This window comes from Chrysochloris asiatica, unplaced genomic scaffold (genome assembly GCF_000296735.1).
Source record: "Chrysochloris asiatica unplaced genomic scaffold, ChrAsi1.0 scaffold00075, whole genome shotgun sequence".
Lineage (NCBI taxonomy): Eukaryota > Metazoa > Chordata > Mammalia > Afrosoricida > Chrysochloridae > Chrysochloris > Chrysochloris asiatica.
In genome coordinates this window covers 14,960,270-14,972,060 of record NW_006408593.1, presented here as the reverse complement: position 1 = coordinate 14,972,060, position 11,791 = coordinate 14,960,270, and the positions used below count along the sequence as shown (strand labels likewise).

At 37.6% G+C, this 11,791-nt stretch overlaps 1 protein-coding gene and 1 pseudogene across 1 annotated transcript; one reads left to right on the top strand and one right to left on the bottom strand.

Moving 5' to 3' along the window:
* Window positions 1–253: 253 nt before the first annotated feature.
* LOC102840094 lies at window positions 254–1,750 on the bottom strand (annotated as a pseudogene).
* An 8,209-nt stretch (window positions 1,751–9,959) lies between these two features.
* LOC102839717 (olfactory receptor 4C46-like) lies at window positions 9,960–10,889 on the top strand. The gene has a single exon (XM_006865149.1). It carries the CDS (start codon window positions 9,960–9,962, stop codon window positions 10,887–10,889), a length of 930 nt encoding a protein of 309 aa, XP_006865211.1.
* Window positions 10,890–11,791: the final 902 nt, after the last annotated feature.

Genomic DNA, 11,791 nt, shown 5'->3' with positions numbered 1-11,791 from the left:
AAAAACACTACAAAAATACTGTGTTCATATTTTAAGGCTTTCTTCTTCCATTTCTTTCCCAGATTTCTTGTCCCACAGAAGAGACATAAATATTGAGAACACAAATATTGTGTTAAATATAACATGAAATAGCAAAAACTGTGTGTGTGTGTTTAAGATGTAAAGAAAGAAGTTTAAAATGGTCAGTCCTGTTTATGAATGAAATCACGTTGTTTTGGCTTTGGCCATGGGCTTTGTCGCCTATCTATGCTATCTATATTCCATACTCTATCTTTACACAGGCTCGTTTTCTCTGCCAAGGTCCTTTCAAGGGTATTTTGCCTTTGTGTTTAGAATTCAGGGCCTTCTGCTCTTCCTCACTGGGAGATTCACCATCCTGATCTTGATCACTGCTGGCATCAGTTTATCCATATCCTCAAAGTCACTTTATGCCCCTGTTATCCACCTCATCATCTTGCACAGGTTCTCTTTTCTCTGCATGTTTATCATCATCATCTTCATCTTTTTCCTCAGTATCTGAAGAGTCACTCTCTGCCTCATGCTGTTCCATGGCCTTGTCGAAGGCATGAATGAGGAAGTTGTAGATGTTGCCATACGTATCTTGTTTCGGTCTCTCCAGCAATTCTTTATCAATGGTATTGTCTAGCTGGGCAGCTATTAATGCTTTTTCCTCTATTCTTTTTTCCCTCCTTTCCACCTTCTTATGCAAAGGACCAAGTTTCTTTGCCACTTTAGCATAACTTTCTGGATTCGAATTAGGTACTGGGTGATTTTGGTGAATCTCTGCTTACATTTGTGTTGAATAAAATGAGGCCAGTAAATCAAATTTTCATCTATTTGTTCCAGTGCTTTCTCATAGTTCTTACTGAGCCTGACCTGTTCCCAAAGCCACCTAGGAAAAGCTGCACATTCTCTGGCCTTCATATGCAAGTAGCACTGTCCTTTCTCTTCTTTGATAGTGGCATATTGACTGTTTGCCAGGGGACAGGATGACTGATTACACAGTCCAGTCACGCTGTACTCAGTTCTGCAAAAGTCCTGAGTCTTAGTTCTGATTTTAAAGGCATAAAATTGTTTGTTTCCTAAGGTATCCCAGATAACATTATCTGACTGCAAGGTGTCGGTAGCTCAGCATGGTCAGAGGTGAGTGACATATTCTTTTTTATCATGAATGTGATATCATTCTTCGTCAATTTGTTATTCCCTGCATAGTAAACAATATGATTGCAAGATTCAAAATGGTCAATGCCAATCCATTTATGCTAAATAATTCCAACAATATCGACTTTTTGCATTCCAATTCATTTTTAACAATTTATAATTTTCCTTGATTCATACGTCCTACATTCCAAGTTCCTATTATTAACAGGTGTTTACAAATGTTTATCCTCATTTTGAGTTGTGCCCAATCAGTAAATTCAGGTCCCTAAATTTTACTTCATTCTCGTTACCATGATCAGTTCTACTTGAAGAGACAGCTCTCCCCAATCGTATTTTGAGTGTCTTCCAACCTGAGTAGCCCATCTTTTGGCCCTATATTTGACAATATTCTGGTGTTATTCATAATATTTTCATATCCAATATTCTGATGATGTTTGACAGTGTTCCATTGCCTTTTATCAATTTTTCTGTGGCTAAATATTCAGAAGTAGTACACATCTCCTTTTTCCTAATCTGTCTTTGTCTCCAAGCTCAGCTAAAACCTGCCCAACATGGTTGCATCTGCTGCTATTTAAAATACCGGTGGCATCGCTTTTAACATCAAAGCGATGCTAAAGCCACCACAGTATGACAAACTGACGGAAAAATGGTAGGCTTCACCACCTAGTGAACCCATATAAATGTGGAGCAAAAGAAAGCAATTCTAGAAATATTTAAGGGTTATAAACTAAATAACTTGTTGGATGATAATGAATATACAGAGAAAATTCTTGGATAAAACTGGCTTCTTCTTTAAATTACAAGATGGGTCATGAAACTTAGAATGGGAAATTCAGAACACTGTATTGTGCTCATGTGGAACCTGTACACAGACCAAAAGGCAATTGTTGAATGGTCTAAAATCAAGAAATGTGTGCATCAGGGTTGTATTGAAAATATGCATGCTCTTGGAGTTGTGTCTAAGGTACCAGGACATCTGGCTCTTCGTGGCCTTGTACTAGTCTCCAAATAGCCTCTTAATAATACAATAGTTTTCCAATGGCTAGGTGGGTGGCCTTGTTTATTTTGTAAATGGTCTTGTAAGTGGACTTGTGTGCAGCCCTACCCCATTGGCCTTGGGGACCACCTGCATCACATAGCCCACTCAAATAAGACAGGTATGTAACAGTTGGCAGCCTGCCTTTTTTGTTCTTCTATCTGTATCAGCCTGGGCAGAATGGAGGTGGCTCAGATTCCCCTTGAGATAGAGTCTGGAGAGATGCTTGTCTGACCAGCTGCCATTGCAGATGATAAATTGGTATGAATCTGTTGGTGAGGCCCCTCATAGTTCTGTCAGCCTCTTTAAATCCATAGCAAACCTGCCTCGAGTTGAGCTCTTCCAAAAGAAGGGTTATATCCTTTCATCATATTTATTCAATCTGTATGCTAGCAAATCATCCAAGAAAGTGAACTAAATGGAGAATAATGTATCATCAGGATTGGACAAAGGTTCATTAATTACCTGCGATATGCAGATGATGCAAACGTGCTTACTGAAAATAAAAGGACTTGAAGCACTGGCTAATGAAGATCAGAGAATTTAACCTTCAGTATGTATTACAATTCTATTATGTTGGTTGTTGTTAAGTGCCATCAAGTTGGTTTAAGTTCATAAGGACCCTGTATAGGATTTTTGAGAAGCAGCTAGTAGGTTTGAACTGCCAATCTTGTGGTTCACAGTCCAGCGCATATTCTACGGTGCTACATCAGGATTCCCATCAGTGTAAGAAAACAAACATCCTTACAACTTAACCAATAAACATCAATGTAAACAGAATAGATTGAATTTATCAATGATTTAATTTTCCTTGAATGTGTAATCAATGCTTATGCAAGCAGCAGTCAAGAAATCAAATGACATTACACATTGGAAAAATCTATTGCAAAAGAATTCTTGAAATAACTAAAGAGCAAAGTTGTCACTTTGAGGACTAACATATGCCTGAACCAAGCCGTGATATTTCGATTACCTCATATGTATGTGAATGCTAGACAATGGATAAGAGGAACCAGTCTCTGTGAAAGGATATCACGCTTGGTTAAGTTGAGGCTGAATAAAAAAGAGGAAGACCCCCAGCAAAACAAACTGATACAGTGCTGCAAAAACGGACTCAAACATAATAATCTGAGGATGGCACAGGACTGAATAGTACTTCATTCTGTTGGGCATCAAGAGTCTCTAGGAGGTAGAGTTGTAATGATAGCACCTGAAAATAACAACAATATATATGAGGGGCTTCAAAAAGTCCATGGAAAAATTGTTATATTTTAATTCCATTTTTGCACTATATATATATATATATATATATATACATATATATATATAGTTTATAGATGTGTATCGAAACTACCAGCTGCTCCGCGGGAGAAAGATGAGGCTTTCTACTCCCGTAAAGATTTACACCCTCGGAAACCCTGTACAGGGTCGCTATGGGTCGGAACCGACTCGACGGCACTTAACAACAACAATAGATATATATGTGTGTGTGTGTATGTGTGTGTGTGTAATTTCTGAATGAAATATGGTATAAATAAACTTATTGCTGAAAGATATATATTTATGCATAAATAAATTGTATATACCCTGCATTCAGAATATATAGAGTGCTTACATTTCAATATTAAGAATTCCAAGACCCCTATCTTTTAATGTGCAAAAGACTTGAATTGAAACTTCACAAAAGATGATAAACTAATAGCAGTAACATGAAAAATGCTCATAATCATTAGTCATCAGCAAAATAAAAATTAAAACCAAAATAATTTACCACTTCATATTTCCACCACCACCCCCCCAAAAGGATCCCAAGTAGCACAATGTCTGTGCACTCAAATCCTACTGAAATATTGGCAGATTAACCATCCCAGCTATTCTGAGGTAGAAAGACCTGGTGATCATGTCACATAAAGATTTTTTAAAACCCAATGTCTCTGAAGAGATTCCAAATCATAGCAACTCTGTAGAACCTCTTTCTACTGTTGATTCAAAGTGCTGACATTTTGTTTATCAGTAGAATGCTTAAGCACTGCACCACCATGTCTCTTTCTGTAAATACTACAGCCTAACTAACCCTCTGAGTCAAATTTTACTCTAAAGTTCCCTGCAACAACAACAAAATAACTAAAAGAAAAACAAGTAAAAATTCCAAGTGACAAGGAAATAAAATAGCAGGAGCTGTCCTTGTGTGTTTTGGGTATCTGTCTGCATATTTAATGTTGCCTAGCTTTCTGAACCAGGAGCCCTGGTGGTGCAGAAAAGTGCTTGACTGCTAACAAAAGTAACTCAACAGTAATTCAACAGAAAAAATATGTGGCACTCAGTTTCTGCAAAGATTTATAGCTTTGGAAACCCTATGGGACAGTGCAAGATTCATTTATGTTAGAAGGATTAGCACAAGGCTCTTCGTTATGAGGCAGAGGTTAAAATTGCCCCAAATGTCCAACTGTTTCAAAATACTATATGACTGCATCATCTTTAATATTAACCATCAATCCTTCCTGCAGTAGTTTCCCTCATGGTCTAGGGCTACTCAACTTGATTCAACATCTCAAAGGACTGAGAACCATCCATATTTCAGATGTTAGTTTTAAGGATTCTCCTCACCATGTGGTTACAGGGGATAAGGAACACAGATCAGTAGGTCAAACAACAGGCTGTTGAGTCACAAGATGGCAGAAACTGGTGAATCAGGTCAAGTCATAGGACACAAATCCCAAGGACTAAAGTTCAGACAGAGACAAGGTTGATATAGGACCCAGAGAAAGTAAACTTTGTCAAAGTATTCCTATATAGACACAGACCATACCCCAAGGGAATTAAAGGTGGTGATTAAGCTGTGCCCTCTTGTAAGGTGAGGACTGAGGATACATTCCACCTAAATCCTGCTTCATCAACACTAGAAATAACTCATTGAAAAATGAGATCACAACCACAGGCACAGAGACTAGGATCTACAACCCACCAAAACAAATTGGAAGACCATGGCTAGAAGAGCCATATCAAATAATTAACTGCAGCATAGACAGTTCTAATCTGACCTATAGGACAATAAATAGAAATCCACTCAACAGTAGTCTGTGTGTGGTGTAGCTTTCTGACCAGTTCATGATTCCCAGAGGATACAATAATCTATCACTTTATAGAACTTCTGGTTACTTTCCAAACCCTCTCTGAAATGTGTAAAACAACTCTTGGACATGAATACTTTAAAATATTAACCATTAATTGTATTTTCTACTGCTCTTGCTGTCAAACATCCAAACCTTTCCAAGAAAGGTTTACCATTCATAAGAAAGCATAAAGCTTCCTCTATGGCATGAACCAACAGAGAAACTACATCACAATTTATACACAGGAATCAAGTTACCCTGTGTTTGGAATCTTTACAACCCAAGTTTAGACAGAGAAAGGGCACTCTCACATGGTTAGGTTCCAGATGTCCTTAAGCAGGTTTTTCCAGAATACCTAACATGTCACTCAAAGGAGATAATTTATTCCTGAGAGAACAAGCTCCCTGAACCTTTATGGAAACTTCTTATATATCTATGTAGTGCAAAGGGGACATGTTTTCTGTTATGATTCACATATCCAGAGCAAGATTCAACATGGGTGGTGCGTTTCATTGAAACGTGTTTCCTTTACAATTTCTTCCTCTTTCACTACCAGACCAGAACCATGTATATATCAGTTCTCTTTAGTGTTCCAAGTGAATTCATTATAAATTCTGATCCCAGATCTTCTGGGAAAACGTGTGTTTTTTCCACAGAAAATCACTTCAAAACTTTTTGCTTTTATATTGAATTGTCTGAATATTCTCTTTCCAACTGTGTCAGATCATTTATGATCTACTTGCTTCAAGAGTAGGTCAGTTTACAGATGGAATTGTCACTGAACACCTCACATCTCACTAAAGTCATTTCTAAAGACAACTATGGTAAGTCTTTCAATTGTGCTGCCTTTTATGTAGAATTAAATTAAAATCTTGTTGACTTTGTAGAATTAAATTGCAGATGATTTTTCTTTTTCTTATCGCATGATTAAATGTTTCTCTGGATTAATGCTCTAGAATCCAATACTTCCTACCTCCTTGTTGGGCACAAAGTTATGAAGATGAAATTAATTGCTATGTGTGTTCCAATCTCTTTGCTGGATGTATTCATATGTGCTCTCAAAATCAATTCTCATAACAACCAATAAAGAAAGCATTATTGTTCTCTTTACAAATAAAAGAAAAATGACTTAAGGTGCCAAAAAAAAATGTACAACAGAAAAAGAGTTGCAAATGAAAGATTCTAGATTTGGTCTTCCTGCTTCTAAAACCAATAAACTTAGAAACTGTTAGCCATTTTTAGCATTTTTGCAAAAAAAAGTATAAAATCTTATTTTGCAAGGGAATTAGAAAGGACATATTGTTGTTGTTGTTAGGTGCCACCAAGTCGGTACTGACTCATAGTGACCTTATTCACAGCAGAACAAAACACTGCCCAATCCTGGGCCAACCTCACTATTATTGCCATGCTTGAGCCCATTGATGCTGCCACTTGGCCAATCCATCATGCTGGGGGTCTTCCTCTTTTGCTCTGACCCTCCACCTTACCAAACATGATGCCCTCTTCCAGTGACTGGTCCCTCCTGACAATATGTCTGAAGTATGAGAGACGAAGTTTGGCCATCCTGACCTCCAAGGAGCACTCTGGCTGCACTTCTTCCAAGACAGATCTCTTAGTTCTTTTGGCAGCCCATGGCCCTTTAAATATTCTCCTCCAACACCGTAACTGAAAGGCATCAATTCTTCTATGGTCTTCCTTATTCACTGCCCAGCTTTTGCAAGCATATGAGGTTATTGAAAATACCATGGCTTGGGCTAGGAAATCCTAAGGAGTAGTTATACTGTTGTATACAGTCACTATGAGTCACGATTGACTCAGTGGCACACAGCAACAGACACAAGAGCAGGGACTAAGGTAAAGGCCAAATGAAGAGACCCTTCAATGAAAAAAAGTACCACTTTGTCCTTAATATTTTGAAATTCCAAGATGCTATCTATTTATCTGTCCATATTATATATTCTCCTGATGAATTATTCTGGATAAACATGCCTCTGCCTCTTTATGTGTGGAAGAATTCTCAACTTCACTCATTTTTCATTTCCTAATGTGTAAAGTAAGTATGCAAAGGATAATGGTAACAATTCCTGTGGTTTAAAATAATGATTAAATGACACATGTCTGCAGACATTTAGAGCAGAGTGTTCCTTGGAGGCCAAGATGGCCAAACTTCATCTCTCATACTTTGGACATATTGTCAGAAGGGACCAGTCACTGGAGAAAGATACCATGTTTGGTAAGGTAGAGGGACAGAGAAAAAGAGGAAGACCCCCAACGAGATGGATTAGCCAGGTGGCAGCATCAAGACTCAAGCAGGGCAACAGTAGTGAGATTGGCCCAGGATCGGGCAATGTTTCATTCTGCTGTGCATAGGGTCACTATGGGTTGGTACCGACTCGATGGCACCTAACAACAACAACAACAACAAGTCCTCTAACTTTTAGTTGTTATCATCATTGTCATTATCACTATTAACAGTAATGTCTTAGATTGTCTTCTCATGGTGAATCTTGCTCTGGATGGGTGAAATTCTACCAAACTCACAATTTTATGAAGATTAAGTGGAACTGCAAGTGCATTCTTATTACCATATAATGCACATAACAACCAATCATTATTGTTGTAGTTACTGTGATTGATGTTGTTGAGTTGATTCTGTCTCACAGTGACCCTGGATACAACAGAACAAATCACTGCCTGATCCTGTTCTATCCTAGCAACTGTTTTAAAGTTGTCAGCCCGTGTCCATTCATCTTGTTGAGATTCCTTCTCTTTTCCACTGACTCTCCACTAAACCAAGTCTTATGTCATTCTCCAGGGACTGGTCCCTCCTGATAGTGTATCCAAAGTACCTGAGACAAAGTCTCACCACCCTCATATCCAAGGAACTTTCCAGCTGTACTTCTTCCAAGAGAGATTTGTTTGTTCTTCTGGCAATCCATGACACTTTCAATATTCTTCCACAACTTCATTAATTCAAATGCATCAATTCCTCTCCAGTCTTCCTTTATTCATTCTCTAGCTTTTGTATGCATGTGAGGCAATTGAAAATACCAGGGCTTGGGTCAGGCACATTTTCCTCTTTATAGTGACATCTTGGCTTTTTAACACTTTAAAGAGGTCTTTCGCATCAGATTTGTCAAATATAAAAGGTAATTTGATTTCTTGACTGCTACTTTCATGAGCACTGATAACGGATCAAAGTAAAATGAAATCTTTGACACGTTGACATCAATGTTTTATTCATTTATAAAGTGATTTACTCCAGGTGTGAGGATTTTTATCATCTTTATGCTTAAGTGTAATCCATACTGGTCATAAAATGCCTGTATTATTATCTATCATGAAGTTGGATTTAGACAATAATCATTATGTAGTCTTTTATATTGACTCTTGTATCTTTTTTTTTTATCCACCCAGTTCCTACACTTGTATGACAACTACTGTAAGTAGTTGACTAAGTGGAGTTTCTATGGTTTCCACCATCATAATGAACCTCATTCAAGACATAAAATTTTTACTAAAGTATTATCTCAACTCTTCATTCCTCAAATTACTATGCTTCCTTCCACTCAGTCTCAACAACTTTTCATAGTTCTCTATTTCATGAAGAATAAGATAAAGGTTAATTTACTTTATATTCATGATTTATATGTTGCTACATGTGTTGTCGAACTGACTCCAAGGCACATAACCACCACCACCACCACATGGATTTTCCTTTACTTCAAAGTATACTTGAATGATCTCCTATCCTGTATAGAATTCCCTCATCTCTACATTCTTAACACAATCTTCACAGGGGAAGCAGTTTGAAAAATCTTCAAGAATTCACTTCTAGTTATTTACCCAAAAAAAAAAAAAAACACAAATCGAGAGTGCAAACAAATATTTGTACACCCAAGTTCATTATTGCATTACTCAAAATAGGAAAAAGCAGAGGATAGAACCCAAATGTGCATCAATAGAAAAATGTACAACTATAATGTGGTGCATGCATACAATGGCAAATTTCTCAGCCATCAAGAGAATTTAAGTCCCAATACACACTATAATAAAGAGGAACTTTGAAAGAATTATTCTAAGAAAGATAACTGAGTCATAAAAAGACAAACAGTGATCCCATTTGTATGAAATATCTAGAATTGGCAAGTGAACAGAAACTAAAATTTGTAAGTGATCTGCAAAAGCTGACAGAGAGAGGAAGAAAGGAGGACTTGATGCTTGGAGTACACTGAGCTTCTGTTAAGGGTGATGTATAATTTGGAATTGCATGATGGACAGTTAAACAAAACAACAAGCGTGTTAATTTCACTGAATTATACGTGTGACTATTGTATAAATGGTAAATATTTGTTATATACATACATCCTATAATGAAACAAAGAAGACACAGAATCTTTACCTTTCAAATAAGCTTTATTGTTTTTGCTCAGTTCCACCCACAGTGACCCTGTATAGGGTTTCCAAGGAGCATCTGGTGCTTGAACTACTGACCTTGGGTTCAAACTGACTTTGCAGTCCAGCAAATGTGCCAATCAATAGACTAAAGGTATTTATCTTTTTTAGAATGTAAAAACTTAAAAATTCAAGGTTATATTAATGAAATTGTTTTCATCACAGGTAATATAATTAAAGGTCACATGAAATACATGGAAAGTAGAAACAACGTGACAGAGTTTGTTCTTCTGGGGCTCACGCAAAATCAAAATATGCAGAAAATCGTATTTGCTGTGTTTTTTGTCATCTACATCATCACAGTAGTAGGAAATTTGCTCATTTTGGTCACCATCACTGTCAGTCCATTGGTGGAATCCCCTATGTACTTTTTCCTGGCCTGTCTCTCCTTTATTGATACTTGCTATTCCTCTGTTAGTACTCCTAAATTGATTATCGATTCAGTCAGTGAAAGGAAGACCATCCTATTCAATGGATGCATGACCCAAATCTTTGGAGAACATTTATTTGGAGGTGTGGAAGTCATCCTTCTTACTGTGATGGCTTATGACCGATATGTGGCTATCTGCAAGCCCTTACACTACACAACCATCATGAACCGGAGAGTGTGTGGTCTGCTAACAGGACTCTCCTGGTTAGGAGGTTTTCTTCATGCAACCATACAGATCCTTTTCATGTTTCATTTACCCTTTTGTGGCCCCAACATCATAGATCACTTTATGTGTGATCTAAACCCTTTGCTCAGTCTTGCCTGTACTGATACTCACATTCTGGGGCTCTTTGTTGCAGCCAACAGTGGATTCATGTGCCTACTAACATTTCTCCTCCTGATGATCTCCTATACAGTCATCCTGTACTCCCTAAGGACCCACAGCTTGGAGGGGAGGCGCAAAGCTCTCTCAACCTGCATATCTCACATCACAGTGGTTGTCTTATTATTCGTGCCCTGTATATTTGTGTACATGAGACCTGTGGCCACTTTAGCCATCGATAAAGCAGTTGCTGTATTCTACACTATCATTACTCCCATGCTAAATCCTTTAATCTATACTTTGAGAAATGCCCAGATGAAAAATGCCATTATAAAATTGTGCAGTAAGAAAATGACTTTAGTTGATGAATAGATATGTCTAGTTCCTAAGAATGATTCAGGGGAGCACAGTGGCTCCATTAGTTAAGCACTGGACTGAATCAGGGATTTGAGCCCACCAGTGGGAGAAAAGTGAGGCTTTTTGCTTCTTCAAAGATTTAAAAAGCCTCAGAACCCTGAGTTGAAACCAACTTGATGGCACTTAACAACAACAACAAAGAATCATTCATTAAAGGAAACGGTCAAAAGAATGTTTACAATGATCTCGGAAAGAAATACTATGAGTTAAGTATCGTAATAGATGATTATCACAATTCACTGGCTTTGCACATAGAGAAAGAGAGAAAATCTAACACAGGAGCAATCGTTGCATACTTGAACAGTATACTAGATACAGACTAAATTTTACTAGCACTATTCTCAGAAACCTTCTAGAGGGTCACTATGAGTCGGAACTAACTTGAAGACACTTAACAACAATGACTGCATTCATATAAATGGGGATCTTGGTGGGTCCATATAATAAACACTGGACTGCAAACCACAAGGTCTGCAGTTGGAGCTGCCAGCTGCTCAGAAAGTGTGTGTGGTGGTGGGGGGTGGTGGTGGTGGTGGTGGTGTAGGGGTAAGTTTTCCTTTCCTGTGAAGATTTAAAGCCTTGGAAATCCTATACAGGGTGACCATGATTCGGAACTGACTCCAAGGCACTTAACAACAACAACAAAAATTCTTTTAAAATGATGCATAAACTTTCCCTTTAATAAATTGCTAAAGTGAATAGAGAGAAATACTGTTAACTGATGGTACCTGAAGGGGATTATAATCATTGTAATGAAACAAGGTGTAAGATTTGTTGAATGTAAAACACGATATGTCCTGTAAACTTCCACTCAATCCACAATAAAAAACTTAAATTTTAAATGCTTTTTTTTTTTT

Excerpts from the sequence above, each read along its gene's own strand:
- LOC102839717 (XM_006865149.1), top strand. The coding sequence starts at position 9,960 with ATGGAAAGTAGAAACAACGTGACAGAGTTTGTTCTTCTGGGGCTCACG.